Source organism: Oreochromis niloticus, linkage group LG16 (genome assembly GCF_001858045.2).
Source record: "Oreochromis niloticus isolate F11D_XX linkage group LG16, O_niloticus_UMD_NMBU, whole genome shotgun sequence".
Lineage (NCBI taxonomy): Eukaryota > Metazoa > Chordata > Actinopteri > Cichliformes > Cichlidae > Oreochromis > Oreochromis niloticus.
Genome location: NC_031987.2, coordinates 5248121 through 5262666, shown reverse-complemented (window position 1 = coordinate 5262666; position 14546 = coordinate 5248121). Strand labels below are relative to the sequence as shown.

Genomic DNA, 14546 nt, shown 5'->3' with positions numbered 1-14546 from the left:
TAGGCCTTATTTAACTTTCAGGCAAGCAATGTAATAATAATGATGATGATGATCCAAAAGGCAAAAACACGAGACGTTTCTTGGCAACATAATCTGACGTTAAAAATATCAGCCGGGCTCTTTGATATAAGACATTGACTATTGTAATTTTAAAAAATCATCCATCCAGCCTCTTAACTGCTAATTAGTATGCAGCAGCAACACTGATAAAAAGATTGTTGAATATATTGTAGTTTGACATTCAGTGCTCTGGATGTTTGTGTTAGCCTCACTTTGGCTAGTGAACCTATAATATCGCCTTGGATACTGATGTTCAGAGTTGATTATAGAATAAAATCTTGAACAATTAAGATTATAGCTTGATTTTTTGACTGTGTGGCTGTAAAATCTGGTCACAGTTTTTCAGTCTTGAAAATTTCGTGTGGCTGTATTCTGTACTTATGAATTTATGAGAGCACTCAAATGCTGTAAAAAAAAAAAAAAAACTGTCAAAAAAATCATTTTTTTCAGCCTCCTCACTGTAGTTCCAGGGCCTGTGAAAAATTTATAGTTTTATTAAATAGACAGAAATTATTGGACATAAATGAGCTGATTCTCAGGGGATCTGGGGGGCCTTTGTTCATATTTGGTTGATTTTTCAATGTTTTTTCCTTCACAGTTTATTTTGGTGCACTGCTCTGTAATTAAATAATTTTTAAAAACAGTTTTCTTAATTGGGGTTTAATTACCATAGCATACATTTTATCATGCATTTTGGTTCATTAATGATCAGAAAACTAAGGGAAATACAATGTTTTTAAAATTACAATATAAATTAATATTATATATATATATATTCCAATATTAATATTATAATATATATAGTATGTGTAAATATATATATATACACACATAGTGAGAGAGAGCGACCCTCTGTTGTTTTGTTTTTAACCAGTAGGTGTCAGCCTCCTCAAAGAGTTAACGGTCTACTTCCTACCTTGTGAAGTAAGATAGGGTGCCTTGGCCTATGACAGCTAGGATGAGCTCCAGCCTCTCTGTGACCCTGAATTGGATGAATTGGGGCTAAAAAAACTGGAGTGATGGATGTTTTGCCTCCTTTGTTTTAACTTTTCTGCTCAGACTGAGACATCTTCTTAAAAATGTGTATTCATAGGTTAAAACAGTTAACCGTTCTCTCTCTCGTGCCCTTACCCAGCCCTGTCTTTATTGTTGGTCCGAGAGCTTAAAGATGTGGAAGTCATGGCTCCTGATGAGGCCTGCTTTGAATGTGAGGTCTCAGCTCCTGTCTTCAAATCCCCCGTGTGGACTCTGAATGGGGAGCCTTTGCAGCCGAGCTCTCGGGTACGCCTGGAGAAGATGGGCACAGTGCACAGGTTGACTCTCAGGCAGACCTCTCCGGAAATGAATGGCGTGGTAGAGTTCACAGCTGGGAAAACAAAGAGCAAAGCCCAGCTGCGGATAGTGAGTAAGTAGAATAATGGCAGTTTTTAAGAGGCAGTATTTTAGTAGCTTTATTTGTATATTTGAAATGACTTTATATGATTCATAGAGGGCCGCAGCGTCATTCTCAAAATATGGCTACAGACAACCTTTAATATTATAGATTATTATTATGTGCTGTAAAAGTTATGCTCTAGCTGGTTAAACATGCAATTTAAAACCTGGTGGTGTAATTGACACCTGAACCACTAGATGGAGGTAATAACAAAGTCTCGAATTTGCCCCATTCGAATGCAAAGAAACAAAATATAGAAAGTGTAATGATGCGCAGTTGGAGGAGAAAATGATGTTTGAGTGTAATAGTAACATTATGTTTTCTTTGCCATGAAATGAAACTGCAGATTTGCAGGTGAACAAAACAAACTGCCCATGTGGCGTATTTAAAGTATGTTGCATGACTTGGCGTGGTATATACAGCACAAAGCAATAAAAACAGTAAATGTTTGGCGCCCAGGGTGCTGCGTTCTATTATCAATATAGGGTGTTTATGGTGGCAGTCCATCAACAGGCATGTAGGTCAAGCAAAATGGAGCACGCACCCGACGAAGCAGGAGTAGGTTAAACTATTTTTAGTTTTATTATGTCGCCTTTTAAATGAATGTGTGCTATGTTCAGGCAGTAAAACTGTCAGAAATTCACTCAGCTTTAAAAAGAGGGCAGATTGCAACATGAGCAGAACCCATGCATGAGTAGGAAAAGTCAAGGCAATTAAAACACTGGGGAGGTAAATGGATTTGCTCTGATTGTGTTATAATAAGTTAAATTTTGCTCACATGATAGCTGTGTCTACATTTGGGTCTTACAATATATGTGATTGCCTTCAGGTCTCGGACTTCAGAAATCATTAGAAATGTGTGGATTACTTTTGTAAAATGAAAGCTTAAATTGTTGGTATTATGGAAGGCAAAAAATTATTACTCTTTCACATGACATGTAGGTAGGTTTGGGGTGTTTTTTTGCAAACACTGCATAATTTCAGATCTTGTGTCTCTTAAAATCTTAAATAAAACGTATAAAAGAAGAATCAGTCTTATTTAGAAAAGTAATTTTTACCCAGGGGTAAAAGTATTCCCTTTGGGGTTTAATTATAAGTTTATGCCTTCAGGAAAAAGGCACAGAGTTCCAAATTTTAAGATAAATAGGTATGAATTATTGCATAAAGTAATAAATTGCAATAGGTGAAATTGTAAATGAGTGTTTATGTATTATATTACATAATGTATTTCCTCGTGTATGCAAGATGACATTCTGCCAAGGAAAAAAAAAAAAGGCTGATGTAGTCTAGTTTAATCTAATCTAATCAAAGAACGAAGCAGACTCAATAGAAGCTTGAACCATCGCAGTGAAAAGTGAGGAGTCTGAAACTGAGGGAAGTAGGCTAGCAGGTCATACAGTAAGTAGGCTGGCATGATCTGTTTATCCTCCTGTTTGACTAGAATGGGTATTATATTTTTTTTAAATGCAGATCATTTTGTATTAAATAAGATTTGAAATTAGCTCTTAATCTTATCAAAGTATTCGTTGAGGTCTCAGAACAAGATCAAGGGAACAATGGTCATTTTTTCCCACAGGCATTATCTTCGCGTTTCAATCCTAAAACTGCATCTTTCTTTTATATGCAATCTATGATCCACAGTTTTCTGCTCACACTGTGTTAGGGGTTACTTTTATCCTTGGTTTAGAATTACTGTTCTATGTAATGGTTATGCAATAGAAAAATAAAGTGGAAAAGAAAACATAAAAGGATGGTTGATATAGTTAGCATCAACTGTGAATAAAAAGGTTTATTAATTAAAAATATGCTAGCATGAAATTATCATCCAACAATATAGATAAATAAAGCTGAAACAGATTTGTCACTAAAGAGCTGAAAATTATTGGCTAAATCTAAGATTAACAATTCAAATTGTTGGCTAATGGTACACCAGACTGCTTGGTATGTGGAGAAGCTATGTTAAGAATAGCTAACAGTATCATTTAACTCCAGATTATCCTTAGTTTTATCTAACAGTCAACAAATGTGTTAGCTAAACATTAATACTTAAAAACTGGCCAATAAACGTGATGAACAGCATTTTTGGGGTGGTACCTAAGTAGTGCACACATGGTTGTGATGGTAAGCTAATAGTTAGCAATAAACAGTGGAGACAGTTTGCGAGTCATAGCTCGTAAATGGTAATCTGAATCTCAATGGTAAGAGTAAGAGTGGAAAGCTGAAAATAGTCCAGTTCCAGTATAAAATGACTTCATGGGAACTCATTTAAACATGAGAGGGGGTTCTCCAGTTCATCTGTCATGGCAGTACTTTTGGGGTATCAGATAAAACCACTTACTGAAAGGGACCACTTCTTTGAAACAGGCGCTTGTCTAGAATGGTCAGAGTTATGTTTAATTATATTAAAAAATAAAATATGGCGAGCCTCGCTGAAACATCTGTAAGACTTTGTTGCTCTGGACTTCAAAGTAATTTTTTCCTCTGCTTCACAGGTGATCACTGAGTGAAATCCCTGCTCTGCAATCACCTTGATGTGGCTTAATTATTATACTGGTGGCTCAAAATGTACCACTGAAATTGCTTATATATTTAAATACAGTCTGTAAACGTGGCTTAAACAGGGTTGTGATGGATTTTCATGCAGTTCATTTAATCATGTCATCATTTTAATGACAACATTTGCCAGCATGTGAGAACATTTACAAAGAGTTTTTTGTTGTTATATAAAACTGCAGTTTCGTTGTAAATAATGTCCAATGTGAAAGTGGTTTGACTGGGTTAACTGGGTTATGAAAGCTTAAGATGAATGTGTATTTGTGCCAAATAAATTAGAATGAAATGAAATAAAAATCTGATTAAAATCCTCTAACTTAAAGTCTCTGGTTAGTTCCTTTAAGCATCATTAGTGTTAAAGTAACCCAACAACAGCAACTCGAAAGAGATTTGGAATATAATGTATGTAAAGCAAAAATTAAAACTTTCAATGTGTGTCTGTATACACACATTGGTAGGCCTTTTCCATTAGAAAACTAACATTATACATTAATTTTAGGTTCCCCTTATTTTATTACAGCATGTTTTTGTGTGTATGTTGTGGCAGAGACTTTTACTTTTGGTTTAGAAAACAGAAACACCAGAATGAAGTATGAGAACAGACTGCATATAAAAGATGGACTTACCCAACATGATGTAACCCACTGGCAGAGGTGGCAAAAGTACTCACATTCATCACTTAAGCAGAAGTACAGATACTTGTGTTAAAAATTCCCTGATGAAAGTTCAACTACTGATTCAGCTTCTTTACTTAAGTAAAAGTGAAAACATTACAGGCTCTGAAATGTACCCAAATATGAAAGCAAAAAGTAGCTTCTCAGGTGACATTTCTGCTAGCTATTTTGTGTAAAGCTAACAGAACTCCATTAATAATATAATAAAATAATATTAATGAAATAAGAGCATGTACCCAATGTACTCAGTTTGAAAATCTGCATGTAGAGCCTAAACAAAGAAAAACAAAGGGAATTAAAAAATAATAAAATACTTCCACACCTTAACAGTCATTTGTTAAAGTGGGATTTGGCAGGTGGATGAACCCTAGGATTGGTTGGAGTAGTGCACGGTACAGTGAATCATCAGCTTAAATTCATGCCTGTTACTCTGTTACACTGACCAAGCAGATCATGGCTGCTCTGCACTGTTCCAACATAGTCTATTACTTTCAACTTCACCACAGTCCTTTTACTAACCAGCATGGCCCTCGCTAAACTTTGAAATACACAAAGTTACTATACTTTAATGTCTTGTACAGGACATTTCACAAAAAGATAATTCAGGAAAACATCGTGTATGAGATGGTACACGATGTATCCATGATATACATGATGGACATGTCCACGAATCCATCTCTGGGTGAGTTATCTGAAGCAGGTGTAGCTTTAACTAGCAGACGCGTTGAAGTCCAAAGTTTGTGCTTTTGCTGATATTTGTTGGACTGTTGGAAATGCTGCTTTTTAAATTACCTGCCACTTAACAAAACCAAACATTGCTCCCCTTATGCCCGTTACTCTTCAGCACTTATGAACATCTGCACCATGAATGTCCACGTTAACCCGTGACTGTGGGTTTCTGCTTATTTTGCCTTTTTCTCTCTTTATCTCTTTTTGCACAATAAGCATTGGTGATGGATTCTCCAATTTACTTGTTATGTAAACTGGCTTAATGTTTTAAAGCGTGCAGTAGGAAATAAGTAAGAAATAATGACTCCCCACACCTAAATAACGAGCCTGTTTTGAAAATGGAAGGAGTAGAAAATACATTAAATGTAAAAAGTCATCAGAAAAATAAATACTCAAAAGCACAAATATCTGAAAATTTGACTTAAGTACAGTAACAGTAATTGCATTTAGTCATTTCCCGCCTCTGGAACTGGTCTGAAAAGTGAGAGGTCATTAGCCAATGAGAATACTGTGTTTTATCTTATATTCGAGCCATAACAACTATAATTTAGTACTGTATTCAATATGCTCTAAATCAAGCAGTTGATTCAGCCAATCAGGAAAATGTTGAGTCACATAGGAAGGAATTTGAGGACTTCTGAGGACACTTAAGACTTTTATAGATCCATAACTCTTTCTGCAATCAGAGTAGCCGCCGCGCGGTAAAACATTAAAAATACTTCTTCATACCTGAAAGTCCATTGAACGCCCATCTTTTATATGCAGTTTATGGGTATGACCAGTTGGTTTTTGTGTCAGCGCAATAAATGTTTCCATCATTGGTTCATTGTAAAGAAATTTTTTTTTTTTTTTTTTTTAAAGGTTTTCATGGAAACTTTGAATAAAGAGCTTTCTGTCTTGCAGCAAACGGCTTGTAATGTAAATATACTGGGCCAAAATGAAAGAAAGAAAAACATCTGATCACCTTGACTGATGATCAGGGCATGCTTGATTTACCAAATGGTTTTATCGTGTGGGTATTGCGTTTGTCGAGTGGAGAACGATTGCCGTTTTCATATCAAACCTGTTCCATATTCCATTTTTTCCTTTCGACTTGATCTTATATGTTATGTTGAGTGTGAGGAATGTGAAGTCAAGTACTGTAGTGAAATATGACCGTTTCAATAAAACATGCTTTATTGATGGAAGGTGAAAGTATCTCGTCTTTTTTCCCCAGTGTTGACTGTTATTAGCTGCAGTTGAAGGAACGTGCTCATTTAAACCAGCTTCTTTACTTGAGACGAGTCATCTTGTTGCATATGTTCCAAAAGATAAATGAATACTTCAAGACAGATTACAGTTTTTCTTTTGTTTAAAGTAAAACTAATAGAGATAAACTAATGCAATCACTCTGAAATCCTCACACACAAATACAAAATCGGGATTTGAGCACATGCGGCAAATTCCCCTCAAATCAAACTGAATATACAGATCGATAAGGTCGTACACGCCACATTCAAGTTTACTGACAGTAGGCATCAAAGTCAAATCAAACTTTTCCAAGACAGCATCAAATATTACATTACTGATGGCCAACACAAGTGATAACTCAGAAAAACATTAAAACTAGATGACAATAAAATCCTGATAAACGTATATACAAAAAAAAAAAACAAACCCCCCCCCCACAAAACAAAAATAGCCTCACTCACTTTTGCTGTTGTACACGTGTGTGTGTGAACTTCAGTCAGTGTGGTGTAAATCAGCTTCTTAATGCTACTCCAGAGCTAAACAGTGGGTGACAAATTAAAGGAAAAACCTGAACCCTGGACTCTTGCTGTGGCTCTTGTACCTCTGGCAGAGTTTGGGCACCTTACTCCATTAAAAGGGGGAAAAAAAAACATTTCAAAGCTATTATTCTATAAAAGTGATCCTCTGAATAACACATTTTTAAACTGTTGGTTTCTTCCATACTGAAAATATATAAATCATACTTTGGACTTTGCAGTGATAACATCTTAACCCAAGTGAATAACTAAGGAAGATTTGGGGCTGGCATGTTTGACAACTCTCTCCATAACAACAACAAAACACCAAATGAGGTAATATCATTTAGCAGAGTGTTATCCTATCCACTAGAGTTGAAGGAACTAATTAAATTGATGGTGAAGTCGTTCTTACTGAGAAACCTGACACTGGTTTTTCCTTTGTCACCCATCTGCATATACAGTACAACAAAGCCTGACTAAGCTTTACAAGCCTTACAGGTTGAAATTGCAAAATAAAAGAACCTGGTGTTGGTGCCTGGAACTGCATAACCATAAACTGTATATAAAAGATGGATGTAGCTCTCATGACATCACCCATTGTTTTGTAAAGTCCCATGCGTCGAGAGAGAAATAAAAAAAAATGCAAGTTTGAGGAATTTCTGCTTCACTTTTAGACCCTAAAGCTGCACCCATCTGTTATATACAGTCTGAAACATCTTCTAAAATGATTTTCACATATTCCACTAGGATTTAGTAACGGAATAAAAACTACACTGCTCAAAGAAATTAGGGGAACACTTACTTTGCATTTGAAAAATAAAATGTTATTTTAAAATCAGGTGAGTCACGTGAAACCAGAATCATCAGCACTATGAGACCTTTAAATAAAGTTAGTTAATAAAAATATTTCTGGCCACCAGTGCTACCCCTCAGCCTCCTAGCCGAAGCATCCATGGTATCAATCTGAAAATCCTAGGTGACTTTCTAATGAACGAAGAAGAATTCTTGGGTTTCTGTGTTTACAAGGACACAAAAGGGGTCCATGCTCTCCAGTGCCCACCTGCTCGACAGACTGAGGACGTTACTCCTTAAAATGGAGATCATAGGCAATCCAACTCGTGCTCCTGGTGAGATGGTCTACAGTGTGCTGGATGATCTTTTCCTAGATTTAGATCACGTCATCGAGTTCCTGAAGAGTCTGTGGTGATAGGTCACAGCATCAGATGTACGACAATTTCTCAGCTGGAGTCATCTTCTGGTGAATGTGAGATCCACTCCATGGCTACATGAGGCCGGCCATTGTCTTTCACTGCACCTACATAACATCTGAGAGTGGCTCTGAGAACTTTATCCTTAACAATGATCAAGGTACGGTTCAAGAACACATGGAGGTCTGTGTGACCCTCCATGGAAGCGCCTCCCTAGATCATCACTAAACCACTGCCACACCAGCCATCCTGGCTGATGCTCACCACAGTATCAGACTCTGTCACATCTTAAAAACATGCTCAGTGTCAACTGCTGTCATCTGTGAAGAGAATGTGGTGCCAGTGGTGGACCTCCAAAGTTTAGAGGCCATTTTGGCAATGCTCTTCCTGTTCCTTCTTGCAGAAGAAGACGATACCGGCCCTTTTGCTAAGCCGCATAATCAGCATAATCCAGCTCTCCTTGTGTAAAGAACCATCTCTTGATATCGCCTCCACACTATTGAGACTGCGTTGGCAGACATAGCAAAGATTCTTGTATTAGCATCTACGGATGCTGGAGCATTCTGGAGAAGCTGGACTACCTGTGCAACCTGAATGAGCTGCTCTCATGCTACCAGTAATGACAGTAACAAAAAGCAAAACTAAAGAAAAATGCTCACTTTTTGTCGGTTGTCTTGTTGTCATCTCTCCAGTGTAGCTGTCGCAGCTTTGATTTAAGTAGGTGCAATGGATTCATTGGTTCCTGCTTCCTTACCAGATGGACTGTGATGAGCATTCCCTCAATTTTCTGGAGCAGTGTATATTCACTAACAGCAGACTAATGGATATTTTTTTTCTATTGCAAAAAAAGATGAATAAAGAAAAACGTCTTTTACACGTAAAAGCAAGTGCTACATTAAACGGTATATTCTATTCAAAGCTTTTCAAAGACATACAGTAAAATATACAACATTTAGAAAACATCAAAATAAGCAATACAAGATGAATGTTTTTTTGTATATATATATTAGCTCAGCGGGATTTGAGCTACAGTCTTCAGTGATGTGTTATTTGCTGTGTGAAAACTTCAAATGCTTTTGCTTCACTGACATTAAAATGACTCATAGGGGTGAATTCGTAGAACGACGCTGAACAACTGTTCACACAATCTAGCTTTACAGCAAACTTACAAAGGTCAGTGCTGTCACAAAACGACAACAACAACACGCTAGCTGCACTGCAAAAGACATCTCCAGAAGTCATTTAATCACATCTTGGACTTCACAAAAAAGAAAAACAGATCTGTCACAGCGTTCAGGTCAACGGCCTGTACAGCAGCACTCAACCCAGCTGGAAGGCTGCTGTCACTTTGTATGCAGTATTGCTGTGAGTATCTTAGATTAAATGACAGCCCTTTATTGCAGTGTGGTCCTTGTATTGGGAAGCACTGTGGAGCCTTCTGCCCACCAGCCTCCGTGGCCCCCGGATGACAGCCGCTGGTGCTCATCTTCATCCTAGTATCCCGCCTCTGTTAACTCTGTGAAGTACTCTGATGTCTGAGAATGTCATAGATGTCGTCCACCTTGCTTAGTCTCTCAAAGAACGGGATAAGATCGAGGAGCTCAGTGTCTGACATGTCATTAAACCAGGATGCTACAGGAACCTGGAGGTGTGGACAAAAGTAGCAGATGGTGGGATTAGAAATTCTTTTAGATAGTCCACTACCCCCCCCGCCCCAAAAACTCAGATGGAAATGTAAGACTTTTCTGTGAATAACAGTGTTTGAGTGTGTTGCACAAAGAAATCTAAATGACCTACTGCATTTTCGGGGTGGAAGATGTAGGAGGCTGGGGAGTTGTCTAAGATGATAACCTTGTTGAGGTCTCTTCCTAAACGGCTCAGGTCTTTTACGTAGTTTCCTTTGTGGAAGACACAAGCTTCCCGGAAAAGACGGCTCCGGAAGGCCCCCCATTTATCCAACAGGTCTGACACAGGATCGGCATACTATAGAAGCAATACCAAAACAAAACTGGATTTGCCATCTCGTAACTTTATCCTCCAAGTGGTTTAATGCAAGTCCATGAGATAACTACAAGGTTATTATAGCAGTCTGAAACTAAACTTACAAAAATATGAATTTAACAAAAAAAGAATAATAAAAGAGGTTAGAGGTTAAAATTTGCACATTCGCCTAACCAATATCACAAGTTTCTTATGCCGTCTGTAGATCACTCACAAAATGAGTCTTTTCCTCCAGTAATCCTAAGTGTAATGTTTTGGTCATAAAGGATGACGACATACCTTTGACAAGCTTGCGGTGAACAGAACACACTCAAACATTTCTCCCATCCTCTTTAGGAATTCATCAACGTGGGGTCTCTTTAACACGTACACCTGAGTGCAGGAGAAAAATAAATAAATGCAGAATCGGTGCTGCTATTAGAGACAGATTCTGACCACAAAAAGCTCAAAGGACAACACATGTAAATAACCACTGTAGTTCAGATCTAGTGTGTTAGTAAAATCTTGGGGGGAAAAAAAGTCTACCCCTCCCTGAACCTGGCTGTGTTGGATATCACTTCCTCTTAAAAGGGAGTTCCTCCTCCCCACTGTCACCATGTGATCTCACATAGTGAATAGTCTGATCGTGGTTCTTGCTTTACCTTACAACATAAAGATTCTTAAAACAACTGCTGTAAATAAACTGAAGTGAATATAAAAACAGCCACTAAACATGTCAGTTCTCCTTTTAGCAAAAATATCCCTTAATGAAAAGTGATGTCTACAGCTACATATGCCATTATTGGCATTACATAAAGAAGAAATAATATGTGCAATAAAACATAGCAGAAGCACCTTAATAAAACTCTATATCTACCTCCACTGAGATGCTGGTGGCCTTGTTTCTGAACCAAGTCATCCCGAATAGGCTTTCCCCACTTTAACAAGCCTATCCTGGATTACTTGAAACAGACCCAGGCCTTTGGAAAGCTCTTCTTTCTTCTGGCCAAGCTCAACAGACTGCAGTTGCCATTTAAAGCCGGTAGGGGAAAGGTAATGCCATCCCAGTGAGCCCCGTACATAATATGCACAGCATACTGAGATTAATGGCTGTGTTTTCTGAGAAGCCTGCCAAGCTTCCTTCATTTCGTCAGGCCACTGAAATAGGCACCTGCTGCTTGGAGCCATCAACAGAGAGGGCTACAGCTCTGTCAGGCTGCGTGTGCACTGCTTCGCGTGCAAACTGAAGCAAGGATAAACGTCTGTGTTTGATGTTTACAACAGTGATGGTGAGTGCATGGAAAAAAAAAAAAAAAATTCTCAGAGCTTTAGGGTCCCCTGTAATGTCAAATTTACTATAGCAGCAAATAGTAACTTCAGCAGATAAAGTTCCTACCTGATGAACTGTTCCATCAATTTCCACTGGAATGATAAAATCTGCATTGTTCACTGGCTGTTTGAAACAAAAGCAAAAAAACCTTTAACTTATAATATCCAAAGAACTCTTTGAAACAGAGAAAAGAATGACAGCAACAAATTGAGCAAAAATGTTGTGCCAGCCGCCTCTGAGCAGCACAAACACTGAATAAACGGATTCTTCTCCCATCGATTACTGAAACATAGGCACTACAGAAAGTGAGAAGGCTGCTTCTCAGATATCAGCATCATTGCAAGTGTACTCCATATAAGGTATAACACCATGGCCTAAATTGGTATACTATGAGGTAATGCAAGTAAGACAGATTGAGTATATCCAGAAGCTGTTAGTATGCATTCACGTGCACGGGATTTTTCTATTTCCTGCAGCAGCAAATAGTGCAAATGATTTTGATTATGTATTCTAATGGCAGACAAAGTTAATAAAACATTGTCGTTATTCTCAAGGAAATTCCACCAGCAATAGCAGCAGCTCCAACTCCATCCTCTTTTAGATCTGCTCTCCATCAGTTTACAGCGAGCAGGCTGTGTGAGCTAACCAGAACACTTCAACAACTTCCAAGCATTTCACCACCCCAGTATAGACAACACTGGTTTGTTTCTCACCTTCAGTGGTAAACAGTTAGGGTGATTATACTGCAATGCATTTTTTTTAAACTTGATACTTTATATCTACCTCTATATTACATTGATTTAATTTGCATTATTATGTTCTTTTGTGGCTCGAACTGTGTAGTAACACTTTGCATACAAATTCTTATGCATTTGACTAAACATCCATACATTTCTTTTATACGTTATTATTATTTTCTTTCATGTTTGATGTAACTGTTTGACCATTTAATGGTAAGATTTTCTAAACCACAGTAGAGAAGGCCACTGAGATTTCTTCCAGATCAATCACTGTGCACCCAAAGCTAACTTCATTTCATTATTATATTAATTTTAGCAGCTTTTTGTCAAAAAACCCCCACTCTTCCTTTCAAATATAAGGAACTCTTAAAGCAGTTCATGTGTCAAAGTAACAGCGACTTTTACACTCCGCGTTGTGTTAAACATGGAGCTCAGAGGAGGTCTGACCCCGTTTAGCCGACACTAATATCCGGTGACATCTTTCAGGACAGGCTGTGACCGCAGAAGGACTAAACAGCACGCGGCATTCATTACATAATTTGTCGTGATACAGGAGCCTCGACTTCTGGCATTGATTACTTTGTTCACTGAATGCTACCATACAAGGTATCAAACAGACCGAAAGAAGCTGCATGATACTTCATTAAAAACACACAATACAGTATATCAACACTCATGAATGCAGTAACACAGTTTCACAAAATAGTTTATGTAAATATGAATTTTATGTAGCTGTTCTATAGAAGACAAATTTACTTTTCTTTCTATAAAATCTAATATTCATTTCCTAAGATCTTGGGGTTTTATGTTGAAGGCTGGATCTGGATTGTGAAAAATATAAAATATGTTGTGTCTCTCCTAAATTTGTACCAATCATGTGTCTCCTTTGTATGTTTTTTTTTTCTTGGCAAGACCAATTGCTTTAATATGGAAGCCAAATAGAAATAAGAGCAAGAGGGTCCATGTGAACCAAGGCCAAGAATGTAAGAAGGTCTACAGAATCATTGTAATCCAAATAAAGTAATGAGTAAAAGGAGTAATTAAAAAAACCCAAACATTTGCTGTGAAGACTATTCCAATACATCTTTAAAGGGCTGTATTTTATATTGTATACTCTAGTGCAGGGGTGGGCAATCTCAGTCCACGAGGGCCGGTGTCCCTGCAGGTTTTAGATGTGTCCTCGAACCATCACAGCTGATTTAAATGGCTAAATTAGCTCCTCAACATGTCCTGAAGTTCTCCAGAGGCCTGGTAACGAACTAATCATGTGATTCAGGTGTGTTGACCCAAGGTGAGATCTAAAACCTGCAGGGACACTGGCCCTCGTGGACTGAGATTGCCCACCCCTGCTCTAGTGTATATGCATTTTGACTCTCTCTTTATATAAGCCTATATCCATTTGAAATTTTCTCAGAACAGTGAAGACACATGAATAGGATGTTAGCATTCAAACCATCAGCAGATAAAAATGAAATAAAAATGAACCTATGATTGAAGCAATTTCTACAGACAGAGATAGCAGCGTTCACACACACACACACACACACACACACACACACGAAAGACTCAGCAATCATGTGTCTCAAGTTACAAATCCAACAGCGTAAACTCTCAAGTTGGCATGTTGATGTTTTATGTGTTGTTGTTGTTTTATGGACTAAATTAACTTTTTACTTTAACAGCATCTCCACATTAACAGTGACTATTATAAATACATATCCTATAAACAATGACTTTAAAGTAGCTGTGTGGACAAGAATCTTGTTTTTTTTTTTTGTTTTTTTTCTTTATAGTTTCTGAATATCTTTGATTAGTATAGATATGAAAACTTTTGTGAGTGGTTGATTATTTTCCCACTGAAGCATGGAGTATACAGTATACGAAATTATGAGATAACAGTCACAGGCTTACCTTAAATGAACTATGCACTAGTGTTTCGTCCAAATCAATGACCACACAGATTTTCCCTTCATCATTTGATTCTATCTGTGGGAGCAGTGGTTCTCCTGGCAGCTGAAGAAGAGCACACAGTTTAGACCTAAGCTGTGTGAGGCAAAAACATTTTTGAAGTGAAGTTTCAAATACAACA

General features: G+C 37.6%; 2 protein-coding genes across 7 annotated transcripts in view; one reads left to right on the top strand and one right to left on the bottom strand.

Moving 5' to 3' along the window:
- Positions 1–7103, top strand: part of obsl1b (obscurin like cytoskeletal adaptor 1b) — a 41415-nt gene extending 34312 nt beyond the window's left edge. For 5 of the 6 annotated variants that reach the window (XM_025903789.1, XM_025903788.1, XM_025903787.1 and 2 more), the window contains 2 exons: positions 1196–1465; positions 3988–7103. In XM_025903789.1, coding sequence (XP_025759574.1) covers positions 1196–1465; positions 3988–3998 — 281 coding nt within the window. In that variant the 3' untranslated portion in view covers positions 3999–7103. The remainder of the gene's footprint in view (positions 1–1195; positions 1466–3987) is intronic. The other variant, XM_025903784.1, reaches the window with a different exon arrangement.
- LOC100707882 (probable serine/threonine-protein kinase kinX) overlaps positions 6935–14546 on the bottom strand; it is a 13068-nt gene continuing 5456 nt past the window's right edge. Inside the window, exons 2-6 of the mRNA XM_005450462.4 lie at positions 14369–14470; positions 11784–11840; positions 10688–10780; positions 10205–10390; positions 6935–10049 (exon numbers count right to left, since the gene is read on the bottom strand). Of these exons, the coding sequence (XP_005450519.1) occupies positions 9918–10049; positions 10205–10390; positions 10688–10780; positions 11784–11840; positions 14369–14470 (570 nt within the window). The 3' untranslated portion in view covers positions 6935–9917. The remainder of the gene's footprint in view (positions 10050–10204; positions 10391–10687; positions 10781–11783; positions 11841–14368; positions 14471–14546) is intronic.